The 16,062-nt window shown below is 42.9% G+C and overlaps 1 protein-coding gene across 1 annotated transcript in view; it reads left to right on the forward strand.

The window, feature by feature from the left end:
• The window catches only part of DNAH5 (dynein axonemal heavy chain 5), a gene marked incomplete at its 5' end in the record, with an annotated part of 188,985 nt that overhangs the window by 143,814 nt on the left and 29,109 nt on the right, over positions 1-16,062 (forward strand). The window contains 8 exons of the mRNA XM_081873195.1: positions 1,038-1,217; positions 2,544-2,681; positions 3,454-3,589; positions 6,695-7,011; positions 8,295-8,450; positions 8,679-8,861; positions 11,829-12,072; positions 15,443-15,557. Coding sequence (XP_081729321.1) covers positions 1,038-1,217; positions 2,544-2,681; positions 3,454-3,589; positions 6,695-7,011; positions 8,295-8,450; positions 8,679-8,861; positions 11,829-12,072; positions 15,443-15,557 — 1,469 coding nt within the window. The remainder of the gene's footprint in view (positions 1-1,037; positions 1,218-2,543; positions 2,682-3,453; positions 3,590-6,694; positions 7,012-8,294; positions 8,451-8,678; positions 8,862-11,828; positions 12,073-15,442; positions 15,558-16,062) is intronic.

The raw sequence follows: 16,062 nt of genomic DNA on the forward strand, positions 1-16,062 counted from the left end.
CGAAATAGTAGCTTGCGTTGACATAAAACAAGGTGTAAAATTCAGATTACAAAGGTGTAAAATTCAAGAACATAAGATGCAATGCAGAACAGGAGTGATTGTATTGCAAGTGCAATAAAAGGAAACAGCCTTAGGATGATTCAGGAGGCCATTTAGACACTTGGCTGAAATGGAAAACTGTGTTTACAAGAACAGCATGGACTTGCTAGGGAAGAAAGGAGATACGAAGGCATCACCCAGGGTAATTCAATGGAGGTTTGGCAGAAGAAAAACAGGACCTAGGACTGATTTAGAAGTAGCAACACTCTTGTGTGTAGGTATTTATAGGATTATTCAAATCACCATCTACATCACACTAAAAGAAGTGATGAACTTAGTGATTGCTAAATCAGGATTTCTCCTCCCAGCAATTACAAAAGCATGACCTTAAGGAGGATATGTTATTGACAGAACGTAGAATCTAAATAAAGTACACAGGGGGAGGGCCTATTTAGCAAAACAGTTTCACAAGATGGTGATATCACTGGAGAGACCTGTCAGGAGTAAGCATGGACCAATGGTACCAAATAGTATGGGAAACAGCCCTGCTAGAAAAATTAACCAATAAACTGAAATTGACATGGGGACAAACAGAAGAAGACGCCTTTACCCCGGTATGGCTCCCCTTTATCACATACACAGCCCAACAAGACAATGACAAGAATCCACTAACAGCATACAAATCAATATGGCTAACCTGATCCAAAACACCCACCCACCCCACTCACACACGAAAACAAAGATCACCACAGCCAATCACAAACAAGCAACCACACCCTAGGCCAACCCCAACCTCTCTCACCACCAAAGGAACACAAGTGAACAGCAGAGAACCTGCACAAGCAACACTGATTCCAAACCCTACATACATTAAGCAAAATAGTAACATTTGCCTTTCTTAGTGTGAGCGCGCATAGAGATTAATTTAGGATGGTCAAAGTACGTTTCATTTTGGGCGAGTCAGTGGAGCTAAACTATCTTTTCCATGATATCTCTAGCAATTTCCCAAAGATACAATAAACGAAGAAGTAGTGGAGCTCTTGAGCCCTTACTTTGAAATGTCAGACTACAATATTGAGACAGCTAGGCGGGTTTGTGGAAACGTGGCTGGCATTTGCTCGTGGACCAAAGCGATGGCTGCTTTCTTTGCGATCAACAAGGAAGTTCTGCCTTTAAAGGTAAGCGCAAATTAATAAGACAAAGCTGAAACTGGAGTGAAACCAAATCACCTGATGCATATGGTCTTGGGACATGCAGTGCAAGAAGCTGATTATTTGTCTTCATCTTCTGAGAGTCTTTCTTTCTTTCTTTCTTTCTTTCTTTCTTTCTTTCTTTCTTTCTTTCTTTCTTTCTTTCTTTCTTTCTTTTCCTTCCTTCCTTCCTTCCTTCCTTCCTTCCTTCCTTCCTTCCTTCCTTCCTTCCTTCCTTCTAGGCTAGATGTACATGAGTCCTGACGGGGTGAGCTCCTGTTGCTCGGTCCCTGCTCCTGCCAACCTAGCAGTTCTAAAGCACATCAAAGTTCAAGTAGATAAATAGGCGGGAAGGTAAACGGCATTTCCGTGCACTGCTCTGGTTCGCCAGAAGCGGCTTAGTCATGCTGGCCACATGACCCGGAAGCTGTACGCCGGCTCCCTCGGCCAATAAAGCGAGATGAGCGCCACAACCCCAGAATCGGCCATGACTGGACCTAATGGTCAGGGGTCCCTTGACCTTTACTTACATGAGTCCTAGGGTTGCAGAAAGAACTGTGCCATTCCCTGCCCCCCAATTTGTACACCTCTTAATCACAGTCGTCTCTAAACGGGGTACAGAAGACCTGATGCAAGTAGGTTAAAAGCAAGTTTAAAGCATAAAATCAGAATTCACTTAAGAAGCCTGCTGGAATAATAAAAAGTCATCAGTAAGCACTGGACGTTCAAGGGGCGGGGGGCGAGGAGGGGCTGTCTGACCTCAACTGGAAGGGAGTTCAGCAGATTGGGCCACAGTAATGAGCACACACAGCTCCTTGTGGATATGAGCTGTGCATCTGTGCCATGGGGGGGGGGACGAACGGACCACCAAACAGTGACTCTCCTCAGGACCTCAGTGATTGATTAGAGATATAAAGGATTGGGCAGTTCCTGACGTATCCAGGACCAAATTATTATGCTTCTACAAATTACTAATGCTATGCTGAACTTGGGCTGGTAATGCAAGTTTCTGAGCACCAGAGTTGCGTGCTGGTGAGGGTCTATTTCTCTCAACAGCCTAGCCAAAGCATTTTCTACCAATTGGAGCCTCTGGATGAGGCTCAAGGGTATTCTTAGACTTTGGGAAGGATTGCAAATTTTTAAATGTTCCTCTACACACATATTTTTTAAAGCAAACCCTCTTTGCAAAAACTAGAAACTAGCACAGCAGTATATATCTATATCTATATCTATATCTATCTATCTTTTTGGTAAGGGATTCAATCCTGCTTAGCAATTTATGACAGTTGTTCTCTGTGAACGGGTGTATTCTAGGCTAACCTGGCAGTACAAGAGAACCGTCTGGCCACCGCCATGTTGGATCTCCAAAAAGCTCAAGCCGAATTGGACGCCAAACAAACTGAGCTAGATATTGTGCAGGCTGAGTATGAGAAGGCGATGAGAGAGAAACAGGTATGTCACTCTGCCCGGGAGGCGTTTCACAGAGACAAGCATTTATTTTTATTATATATTTCAAGTTTATACATTTCACTAATTTTATACATTTCACTAATTTTACAATCATTTTGACATTTCAGAACTTGACCTCCTTCCCCCTCTTTCTGCGGTTCCAGGCATACCATCTTGTTTTTATAGATTTTATCTGAGGCACTCCTGAGAGCATATTTGACTGAAGAGTGCAATAAAAATGCTTTAAATAAACAAACAAATAAATAAATAAATAATCTGGGCACCCAGGCAAGTGCCCATCCTTGTGTGCCATCCAGATTCAAAGTACTGTGGCTAGAATCTCTGTTCTTTTGCTAGAACTCCAATGGCAATGAAATTCTGCATCCCAAGTATCTGCAGGAAGTAAATCCCGATGCAGAGAGAGCCAGTGTGGTGTAATGGTTAGAGTGTTGGACTATGACCTGGGGAGAGCAGGGTTCAAATCCCCACTCAGCTGTGAAGCTCGCTGGGCCAGTCACCATCTCTTAGCCTAACCTACTTCACAGGGTGAAGTACTTCATGGGGAGGAGGAAAACCCTGTACCCCACCTTGAGATCCATGGAAGATCAAGGTGATATGTAAATGTAATGTATAAATAGGTGCGAACTATAGGCTGCTTATATCAGTGGGAAGTGCATCATCTACAAAACACCATGTGCCATAAAACTGTTGCAGATGGCATTTGGGTCAAGCTGCTTCCTCTACTTAGCTATGCTAATGTATTTGCTTTGGGCAGACGTTGCTTGAGGACGCAGAACGCTGCAGGCACAAAATGCAGACGGCCTCTAGTCTTATTAGCGGGCTAGCCGGAGAGAAGGAGAGATGGACTGATCAAAGTAAAGAATTTGCTGCGCAAACGAAGAGGCTTGTGGGTAAGGCGAATGCAGTGCCATTTCTTTTCTCTGGTTTTGAAATATTTTTGCCTTTAACAAATATCATCACAAATAAATCATAATCATATACACCAGGGATGTCCAACCGGTCGACCGCGATCGACAGGTAGATGACCCTGGATGCTGGCAGTCGATCATGGTCGATCGTGGGATCCCTTTTGATCGCTGGATGTAAAAAAAAAAAAAAAAAAAGAGGAATGAAAGTCTCCCCCCCCCGCCCTTTCTGTGTTCCTCCGTTGTGTCAAATGGGTGGTCGTTTGTTGTCATTAGCTGACGAGATATGACATGTGAGCTACTTTTGGCTTTCCCCCGCAAAAAAAGCTCAGCAGCTCTGGCTCCCCCCACTCAAAAAAGCTCAACAACTGCTGCCTTAAAGCTCAGTAACTCTGGTCTCTCCCCCCTTCAATGGCAATGGGTAGATCACTGCCAGTTTGTTTTATACTGGAAGTAGATCACAGTCTCTTGGGAGTTGGATGTGCCTGATAGACACATAAAAAGGTAAAGGTAAAGGGACCCCTGACCATTAGGTCCAGTCGTGACTGACTCTGGGGTTGCAGTGCTCATCTTGCTTTATTGGCCGAGGGAGCCGGCGTACAGCTTCCGGGTCATGTGGCCAGCATGACTAAGTTGCTTCTGGTGAACCAAAGCAGCGCACGGAAATGCCGTTTACCTTCCCGCTGGAGCGGTACCTATTTATCTACTTGCACTTTGATGTGCTTTCAAACTGAATCCCCGTCGCGGGGATTCGAACCGCCGACTTTCTGATCGGCAAGTCCTAGGCTCTGTGGTTTAACCCACAGTGCCACCCGCATCCCACAATAGATAGACACATAGGATTCTCTGAATCCCCGGGCTTCCCTCCACCATTCCATGGTTTCCATCTTTTCCAACTGCATCTTATAACGTTCTCCAAATTTCCTTAATACTTAATTCTCACCATAGTTCTAGCTGTATTGCAAGTGTTTTTTTAGGATCCTGCCAATGTTTTTAATTGTTTACAATGTTCTTTTAAGCAACTTACAAATTTCCCCCATTCTTCATTAAATTTGTTCTCTTCTTGATCTCTGATCTTCCCAGTCCTTTTTGCCATTTCGGCGCAGTCCATCATTTTTAGCAGCCAATCTTCTCTTGTAGGTACTTTATCTTCCTTCCATCTTTGGGCAAGGAGCATCCGCGCAACTGTCGCAGCGTACATAAACAGTCTCTTTTCCTCCTTTGGTACTTCTGGACCTAGAATTCCTAATAAAAAAGGGCTTCTGGTTTTTGGACAAAAGTAGTTTTAAACATTCCCCCCAACCCAACTCATTATAAATCATTTCCCAGAATACTTTTGTCATCTTGCACGTCCACCACATGTGGTGAATGCACTGCCATTTCAGCCCTGTGTAAAATTGTCAGTCGCAATGGCTATGTTTCATCAGCTGCGGACTGCAAGAACTTGTGTTATTGTCTAGCTGGGGACATTTTCAATGCCTTGGTTAAAAGCAATTGAGAGCTTTGTGATAACCTTGAATAGACGAGAGCTCTGGTAGCCTAAAGCTGCCTTTATCCAACTTATGTTCAAGTTTGCTTGAGCGTATGAAAGATCATATCACAATACATTTCGTAGCCCTCTTAAGTGTCACAGGACTCAGTAATACAAACAACAAACAGGCTAATGCAGCCAGTCTTCTGAATGCACTGTTTTATTTTAATTTTTGAAGGCATACTTCTTTTGGATAAGCTGTGACTGGCAGCGATGGGAGAGCAACAGTTCATCAGTGTTGACCCACTCCCATAGGCGGCAGTTAGGGATGGAAAGACCTGCCAATTTTGGTTCTTCATTTCTCACTTTTCCAATATTAAATTCAGTTCTTCCAAATATTAAATTCAGTTCTTCAGAATTTCGCAGCAATTTGCTGGGGGAGGGGAGGGCTCATGAAAATTCATCAGCATTTTGGTGTGAATTTCTCCTAATAAGCACATTTTTGTGGCCTGTTTGGATGAATGTTCCCATTACAGTCGTACCTCGGGTTAAGTACTTAATTTGTTCCAGAGGTCTGTTCTTAACCTGAAACTGTTCTTAACCTGAAGCACCATTTTAGCTAATGGGGCCTCCTGCTGCTGCCGCGCCGCCGGAGCATGATTTCTGTTCTCATCCTGAAGCAAAGTTCTCATCCTGAAGCAAAGTTCTTAACCCGAAGTACTATTTCTGGGTTAGCGGAGTCTGTAACCTGAAGCGTATGTAACCTGAAGCGTATATAACCCGAGGTACTACTGTACTGGACTCTACTTCCTTGAAGGTTTTTAAGTAGAGGCTGGATGACCATCTGTCATGCAGGCTTCAGTTCAGATTCCTGTATTGCAGGGGGTTGGACTAGATGACCCCTAGAGGATCCTTTCCAACTCTACAATGATTCTGTGATTTTTGCAAGCAGATTTTCTTAATATAATGCATTTTTATATGTTATTTTCACCTATGTATTTAATTTTTATACACACTTTCCCCGTTCATATGTATTTTTGTCACCATTGTTTGGCTGGGAAATTGCATTGCAAAATTCAGATATGTGTGAATTTTGAAAGATGCCTGTATTTCAGTTCTTCTATTGCTTCAGAAAGTGCAAATTTGAGAGGCTGCCACACACACACACACACACACCAACCTCCCACACTCATATTTCAGAGGGTCCTTCAACCTTTCAGAACAGCTTTCCAGGGGGGGTCTGCAAAAACTAGCTCCCGTCTTTTTTCCGCTCATGAAAATTCTGGATCCAACATTCTAACACATTAGGCTTAAAGCTGCTCTAGTTTCTGTATTCTGAGAGCATGTTTGCAATGAGAATCTAACATCTGTACTGGCCATAATGCTTATTCTCATTACAAATGCCTCTTACGTGCTTTCTGTTCTGCATGAACAGTGATCAGATATTCACATAAATTGAGTGAGAGAGGCCCATTAAATTTTAGTTTTTTTGCTTCTCGCTTCTTAGAGATATTTGTGTTTGTATTCACTGCCAGCACATGCAATTTGCTCAACAGCGCTTTGATATTGCTCCTTCAGCATTTATCAAATGTGATCTCTCTCTGTGTGTATTAATTTAGGGGATGTGCTGCTTGCCACGGCCTTTCTGTCCTATTCCGGTCCTTTTAACCAAGAGTTCCGAAATCTGTTGTTAACCGGTTGGCAAAAAGAAATGAAAACCAGGAAAATCCCATTTGGAAACAATCTGAATCTCACAGAGATGTTGATAGATGCCCCCACGGTCAGCGAATGGAACCTTCAAGGGTTGCCAAATGACGACCTGTCTATACAAAACGGCATCATAGTGACAAAAGCAGCTCGTTATCCTTTGCTGATTGACCCTCAGACTCAAGGCAAGATCTGGATTAAAAACAAGGAAACCAGGAATGAACTTCAGGTAAACCAGATTCCATTTTGCTTATATTCCTGCTCATTTGTAAAGGCATTTTAGTCAGCAGCGATGAAAATGCGACCCGTAGCATACATCACATATTCCAAAATAACATTTTAATAAAGAACGTATGGGTACTAAAAATGAATTTGGGTGCATTTTGTAAATAATCAATATTGGGATAGACTGTGGCGTTTGTACAGAGCTCCCGGTCGTTTCACGGACTGTTGACCTGTACACCACTGCTTTATTCTTCCGCTGCCACCAACCAGGTTTCTTCTGCTGAAATACTGAGTCTCAGTCAGGTTGTAAAGTCAACAACGGAGATTAAAGTTTATTGAAGAACAAACAAGTTTTAAATATATTCAAATGCGCGCCCTTAACTAGATGTGGCACTATCTCACACTGTCACATTCTCCTCTCTCAGTTCTATCCCTGTCTCTCACTCTAGCTGTCACAACCGCTATGTTTGCCTTTTACGGGCTCTGTCTGGCTCTGACTCCTCTATCTCCCAATGGTAAAGCCCCTGGGCTGAGCCTCAAAACCAGGTAGGCTCCGGCTCTGAGCTTTCTCATTGGTCAATCTACATTAACCATTTCCATCCACCTGTACAAACAAAATCACAAGGAATGGGCAAACGACACAAAGACTAACTCCCTTTCTGTACATAACTTAGATACAGTATGAAGTAGAGTGCCTCGCAAAATAATAATAATAATAATAATAATAATAATAATAATAATAATAATATATAATAATAATAATTGTATCACACCCATCTGACTGGGTTGCCCCAGGCACTCTGGGTGGCTTCCAGCATATACAAAAACATAATATCAAACATTAAAAACTTCCCTGTATTCAGCTGTCTTCTAAAGGTTGTATAGTTACTTGTCTCCTTGACATCTGATGGGAGGGCATTCCACAGGGAGGATGTGACTACTGAGGAGGCCCTCTGCCTGTTTCCTTGTAACCTCACTTCTCAAAGTGAGGGAACTGCCAGAAGGCCCTCGGAGCTGGACCTCAGTGTCTGGGCTGAATGACGGTGGTGGAGATGCTCCTTCAGGTGTATGGGTCTGAAGCTGTTTAGGGCTTTGAAGGACAGCACCAACACTTTGAACTGGGCTTGGGGTGACATTGGCTCCCTTCTTCAGACTACCATGCATGATCCCACTCAGCACCAAAAAATAGCTCACACAGTCAAGGGGAGCATAGGACAGAGGAGAGAGTTGGTTTTCCCCCTGGTGAACAAGCAGCTTAATAGATGATCAGAATGGTTCTCTTTTCAGATCACCTCTCTGAATCACAAGTATTTTAGAAACCACTTGGAGGATAGCCTGTCTCTTGGAAGGCCATTGTTAATTGAAGATGTTGGCGAAGAACTGGATCCAGCTTTGGACAATGTACTGGAAAGAAACTTCATCAAAACAGGCTCTACATACAAGGTGAGGGAAGTAAAAATGTTCTTGAAACTTACTGTCTGCTGCATTAACAAAGGTGTAATTGCTTACATGGCAACTGTCTGAAATACCAAGTGTTGCTTTACTAAAGTAAAACAATAACTGAAGCTAGGTGTTGTACCCTAAATAACAAGCCGATGCTTGAAAGAGTACAGTAAAGCTTTTCGGGGCTTCTAATTCTCTTCTACTCCCATCATCGCTTTTGTTAATTAGGTAAAAGTTGGGGATAAAGAAATGGATGTAATGAATGGCTTCAGACTTTATATTACCACCAAGCTCCCGAATCCAGCATATACCCCCGAGATTAGTGCTCGTACCTCCATTATCGATTTTACTGTCACTATGAAGGGTCTAGAAGACCAGCTGCTGGGGAGAGTCATTCTAACAGAAAAACAGGTAAGTGAGAAAGAATCTCTGACAATTCTGGAACTATCATTTGTACAGAGTTTTGTTGCCGTTTACCGTGGTGATTTTTTTCTGTTTTATAACATTGGAATGATGAGCTTCACAGCTCCCTGAGATGTAGTGGGGACCAGACAAAACAACACTCCAGTAAAATAAGTGAGATACTTGAAGCAGAATCAACATAGTTCAGCAGCGCTTTCTTTCTCATACATCTCCTCCGCTTTCCCACCTACTATTTCTGTGTTTTATATATATATATTTAAAAACTTTTTTACATTGAATATGGACATATGAATCTGCATGAGTCATGCCCATTGTCCATTTTGACTGACAGGTGGCACTTCAGGGCCCTTTCCCCATCCCTCCAACCTGAGGTTCTTTAACTGATGATGCTGTTGGAGTTCATAGTCTACGTGCAGCTTGGCAAGTGAGCAATTAGTGTTTTAACTACAGGCTATGGAGACAAGAGCGCAGGAGAAATTTGCCTGCAGATAAGAGGGTCTAGTAACAGCTCGGTGATTGGCTGAGGTCTCTTATATAGGCATCATGGCCTATGGCATTGTTTGGCTAGTTAGGAGTAACCTGGAGTGCTTGGAGAGGGATAAAGTTTGTGTCTGTATATAGTAACTTGTATATAGCTTGTGAGTTTACTGTCGTATATAATAAACTACAAAGCCAGTCATCAGCTTTGTTCCTGACTGAGCAGTCTCGATCGTTGCCTAGGAAAAATTGCACTACTCTGCTAAGTTGTGCGTCATAGAAGACGTTCAGAGGTGAAGAAACTGGTCCTAGTTGCATGCGAAAGGACTTCAGAAAGTGCCCACAGGCTTCGGAGTTTTAACAGATGCCATGGGACTTTATTGGGGACATTCTGTGTGTAAGACATATTCAAAGCAAAGGCTGCCTTGACCCTGGGATTGCACCTGATAAGGTTTGAAGAAGGATGGCCATCACAAGCATTTCCCTTTCACATAATATTTCAAAATCTCATCCATCTTTCTTTATTAACCTTGAGAGGTTAAGGCCACATCAGTCCTTCATCCCTAAACCTGTTTAACCACTACAGGACACAGTTTTTTCGCAAACTTCAGAGTGGGACATTGGTAGCCTCATCCTAGAACTGGTTTCCCAAGAAGCAGGGAGTAATGATGAATTTGTTGGTATTTTACAAGCTTTTTAGTATCACAATGTATAAGGAAAATAATATTCTTCTTCCTGGCTGTGTACCAGACACTCTGTTGGTTCTGACATAATGGCCAAACCATGATTTGGCTGTTGGGTTTGAGCCCTCCCATCTCTTCTGTGATTTCCTGGTTCAGGCAACCATTGTACCTGAGTTGAAAAACTATGGATTGTGCTTGCCCTACAAACCATAGTGACATAAGATAGCATGCATTGACCTCCCCATGCTCCCCATTAATGCTCTTAACTGTTGTTGACTTGTGGCAATCAACTCATAAAAAAATTGCTTCATTGAGGCTTTGCTGAAGAGCGTATCAGTTTTGGAAATTTGTGTAATGGGCTACATCTGTGCTTCCAGTTTTAATACTTTCTTTAAGTGTCTCGATTAGCAGGTTATGTTACGCAGTGGCGTGTAACATGTCTACATTAAAATGAGATTGTCTTGCACAATGATGTTTGGAGTATAGTACTAGAATGGCCATATATATGCATGTAAAAATTCTGTGTAAAAAATTACTGCTGTTGTCCAGAAAAAAAAGAAGAAAAGAAAACCTTGTAGACATGAGACCATGTGCTAGAATGTTGCAATTACACCTGTTTGTATTCTGGAGACGTTTTGCCTCTGCAACCTTTTCATCTTGAAATGGAAACTAATTAAAACAAATGAAATGAGCAAATGTTCCCTCATTTCTTTCTGGATTACCTTTTCATCCTTTGCTTCAAAGGTATTTGCATTTTTAATGTTCAGATTTCCTATCACGGCTTGTCCAAAGAAAACTCATAATTCTCATAAATTACTTTTACAATCCCCAATTACATTTCCTTTTGTTTCTGCAGATTGTACATGCCATAGGTCTGTCTTCCATGCAGGAAGATTTTTTAGCTCGTTATGGTCAAGTCACATCCTGCAGAATGAAGCCCACTTTTGAATTAGATGCAAATTAACTTTCTGATGGCACTAACAATGGGAAATTAATCATTCCTGTCTGTGCAACAGTTGGATCTATTGTAGTGTTTTATCCAAGCATAAATATTATGTAGCATAACAGGTTGCTTGTAAGATCAGTCATTGCAGTGTGGCTGGGAAAACTCCAGAATTTTCCCCATGGTGTTGTGACATGACAGCTGCCACACCATCTAGTTTGGCTACCTAGTGAAGTGTTTGCCATGGATTCCATAGTGTTCAAGATCTGCTAGAACTAGGAATGCCAGGAGATTTAATTCCATCTGGAGTTCAGGATGGATTCTCTGGTTCCACTTGCAAGTGGCTCCATTTCGGGGAGTGAAATTGGACCCATCAATTTCCAGTGGGCTTTGTTTCAGAAACACTATGTGAAGTGAGATCTGGTTTGGTCTGAGGCTTTGAAATGGTCTTTGCCACATTGATGGATGAGTTGCAAGGTTGAGTTCTGCAGACCACTCTGGTTTTCTTCGGAGTCTGGATTTCATGCATGTTCCTAGTGGAAATAAAAATCAGGTATCAAGGCATGCCTGTCTCCCTGTAGAAAGGGGAAGGGGAAAGCTGTGCTCATCTAGACATTATTATAGACTACAGCTCCTATAACCCCTGTCCATTTGCTGGCTGCTAATTAGCTGGGGCTAATGGGGAGTCCAAAAATCATATATTGAGAGCCACATTTGGGGTCTCAGTTACATTGCCTGTTATACCCATTACTGCACTGCCTATACTTTTGACTTTGTGTATTGTATACATTAATGAGCCTGCTTCTGACAAAGCATTTCGCTGATGTGTGGCTTCATGGTGAACTTTAACAGGAGCTGGAGAAAGAGAGAACGGATCTGATGGAAGATGTGACTGCTAACAAAAGAAAGATGAAAGAACTGGAAGATAACTTGCTGTACCGGCTGACAAGCACACAAGGCTCTCTGGTGGAAGATGAGAGCCTCATCATTGTACTTAGCAACACAAAGAAGACGGCAGAGGAGGTGACACAGAAATTGCAAATTTCTGCAGAGACTGAAGTACAGATTAATTCAGCCCGAGAGGAATACAGACCTGGTGAGCGGAATGCCCTCTAGTGATGGTGACCCAACTGTCTTAAGTCAGTGGTCAGAATCATGATTGGAGCTGGGAGATGACAGTAAGGAAACATGGGAAAAACTAGATTATATAGCTAATACAGAGATCTGTTAATCTTTGAAAATAGTGTCTGGCAGTCTATAGTTTTGGGAATTGATGTTTTCCTGGTCCCGCTTGACTTTGCCCATACGATCAGTCCATATCATTGCTGCATCCTTCCATCCTCATCAGTACATACTTTCACCATTCCATGGGGTACTTGAAAATCATAGAATCATAGAATCATAGAATCATAGAGTTGGAAGAGACCACAAGGGCCCTCGAGTCCAACCCCCTGCCAAGCAGGAAACACCATCAGAGCACTCCTGACATATGGTTGTCAAGCCTCTGCTTAAAGACCTCCAAAGAAGGAGACTCCACCACACTCCTTGGCAGCAAATTCCAGCTCTTACTGTCAGGAAGTTCTTCCTAATGTTTAGGTGGAATCTTTTTTCTTGTAGTTTGGAACCATTGCTCCGTGTCCGCTTCTCTGGAGCAGCAGAAAACAACCTTTCTCCCTCCTCTATGTGACATCCTTTTATATATTTGAACATGGCTATCATATCACCCCTTAACCTCCTCTTCTCCAGGCTAAACATGCCCAGCTCCCTTAGCCGTTCCTCATAAGGCATCGTTTCCAGGCCTTTGACCATTTTGGTTGCCCTCCTCTGGACACGTTCCAGTTTGTCAGTGTCCTTCTTGAACTGTGGTGCCCAGAACTGGACACAGTACTCCAGGTGAGGTCTGACCAGAGCAGAATACAGTGGCACTATTACTTCCCTTGATCTAGATGCTATACTCCTATCGATGCAGCCCAGAATTGCATTGGCTTTTTTAGCTGCCGCATCACACTGTTGGCTCATGTCAAGCTTGTGGTCAACCAAGACTCCTAGATCCTTTTCACATGTACTGCTCTCAAGCCAGGTGTCACCCATCTTGTATTTGTGCCTCTCATTTTTCATGTGTCTTCCATTTTCCTCCTCTTCACTCCCAACCGATTTGTTTTAATTTATCTGTATGTACTTACTGCAGGGATGCAGACCCTGCAGCTTGTGAGCTAGTTGTGGCCTGGCATGGGACCCAGTTTGGCCCATAAGGCTGTTTCCCCCAAACCACGCCCACCTGCCCCACACCTGATGACATCCGTGGATCGGTTGCATGACAGAGGTCCCTGTGGGGAACTTGGTCGCACAGCTGAACCCTGCAGGGAGCATGGTTGAAGTCAAAACCCATCAGCTAAGGGGCAGGGAGTTCATCCTTAATGGAACAGCTGCATGACCAATTTCCTCACATGGAATTCAATCATGCAGCCGATCCCAGAAGAAAGCAGGGTTGAAGTCCTAGGCATAGGGCTGTCAAAGCCCCTTCTGCTGCTGTTCCTAAGTGCCTGTCAACCAGCTGGTGTTGGGCACTTGGAAAGTGCTGTGCAAAAACACCTGCACAACCCACCTGTCTGCAGAAGTAGAGAGAAATCTTTTTCTTCTTGGCGATCACTCGTAGCCGAGTAAGATTGTCTCTTAACAGTGAGTCTGGAAGTGACTGTGGGGGCTCATTCTGGATTCACATATCCTTCCACAGTGGAGACATATGTTTCCAGGTGGGAGTTGATCACAGTGAGGGTTTGCCAAGCGTGCCTTCCTCTTAACATTTTTCTCCCTTTCATCCTGAGTTCGAGCGTCTTCAAAGCCCATGACACCTTTGGTAAAGGCTGTTCTCCAACTGGAGCACTCACAGGCCAGTGTTTCCCAATTGTTGGTGTTTATCCTACATTTTCTTTTTTAGATTTGCCTTGAGAGTCTTTACACCTCTTTTGTTGACCACCAGCATTATGCTTTCCATTTTTAAGTTTAAGTTTAATAGTTACTTTGGAAGACGATAATCTGGCATCCACACAACACGACCAGTCCAACGAAGTTGATATTGAAGAATCATCGCTTCATCACTGGTGATCTTTGCTTCTTCCAATACACTGGCATTAGTCCGCCTGTCTTCCCAAGTGATGTGTAAAAATTTTCAGAGACACCATTGATGAAATCTTTTGAGGAGTTGGAGATGGTGTTTATAAGTGGTCCATGTCTTACAAGGCTGGCTGCCAGGCCAAAAATGTTCTACGCCTTTGTTACATCTACATATTACGTACAGTCTTATGTATGAAGTCCATTATAAGATTTATCCAATGGTGTATTTTATTTTATGTTGTTTTACTTTATTTTATTTATGAGATTTTTTTTTTACTTACCCATCACCATATGGTCCCAGGCAGATTGCCATAATATAATATACAGTTATAAAAGTAAGAAAAGCAGTTAGTTATAAAAACAACAAGGAAGTCTGTTCAGAACAGTAGAGATTCAGCAAAGCGTTATTACTGTGTTGATGTTGCATCTCTCGTGCTCTTTGTTGAGAAGCCACTGGGGGGAGAGCTGTATCTGTGATAGATGCTCCTGGCTTAATCCACACTAGGGGAAAATGTACAGAAACTGGATTATTTTGTTGAATGCCCATTGGAGATTCGGAAAATGATCTGAACTGTAAATTGATTCTGGAATGGATCAGGCTGCCAATCTCATTGCTGATTGCCAGAGTCTAAGATATTTCTGCAAGGATTCTGGCCCCGCCTCTACCTTCTCCATTTCTCCAACCTGCCGGGGTGGGCTCTTCAGATGTGCTGCAACCTGAAACGGGTTCCCAAACCCCATAGTGCCCTGATCAAAAATAGATATGGGAGTTCACACTTCAAAAATCCATTGGCTGAACTCCCAGAATCCTGGGGTTCATGCCATCATTGCGATGCATTGCTTTTCCGCGACTTCCTGAATTGGTGTGTTGGTGGAATTTCACCCATGGAACAGCAAAGCAGAAATCTGGAGCACACACTGCAGTTTTAAAATATGTGGATGTGTGGCTTGCTGCAAAGCATTAAGACAGAAAGAAAGAGGTCTGGACTTTTTCTATTTGCAGTATATAGGCAATGGAGCTTATTGTTGAAAACAATGTTCTATCAGGTCTCATTCAGACTTCCTTTTGTGACCCATATCCAAGTGTTCTTTTTTTTTGGTCCCAGTGCTTTGCCTGGGAAAACCCATGTTTTACCAGGCAATTGGAGCAAACAGCAATAAAATATGTGTTTTTCCTCAGGAAAGTGCTGGGACAATAATAATAATAAAATTCATCAACAGAGCTTTAAAATGTGGTGCAAATGAGCCCTCTGTTAACCACGAACAACTTGTTATTATTTGTCCATCAGAAGACCATCAGCTTTTGTTTTGCTTCCTGTATTTTGATCATATCCAACTTTTCTTTTCTTCAGTTGCAACAAGAGGCAGCATTCTCTATTTCCTGATAACCGAGATGAGTATGGTCAATGTCATGTATCAGACTTCACTCCGACAGTTCTTGGGCCTGTTTGACCTTTCCCTTGCTAGGTAACTATGACAAGTGAGATCTTTCCCTTTCTGAAGATTGGTATTGTTATAAGAAGAACTGCTCCCTTTCCCTTATGGGGTATTCCGGAGCCTGTGTAGAGTCTTTAAGTGGGTTTCCTATCGGTAGGAGAAAACAGGCCAACCAGATTATATTGAGAAGCAAAGCGGTTAGTAAGCGTGATCTTTATTCAAGGAACTGTTGCAACAGGGTTCCCACTCACCACACGCAGAGGGAGACGAACCCTGAACAATGGTGTGCAATCCCTTATATAGACTTTTGAAATGGCCCACCCTGTAGCCCAAGGTAAAGGTAAAGGGACCCCTGACCATTAGGTCCAGTCGTGACCGACTCTGGGGTTGCGGCGCTCATTTCGCTTTATTGGCCGAGGGAGCTGGCGTACAGCTTCTGGGTCATGTGGCCAACATGACTAAGCCACTTCTGGTGAACCAGAGGAGCGCACGGAAATGCCATTTACCTTCCCGCTAGAGTGGTAGCTATTTATCT

Source organism: Podarcis erhardii (assembly GCF_964252035.2).
Source record: "Podarcis erhardii genome assembly, chromosome: 8".
Taxonomy (NCBI): Eukaryota; Metazoa; Chordata; class Lepidosauria; order Squamata; family Lacertidae; genus Podarcis; species Podarcis erhardii.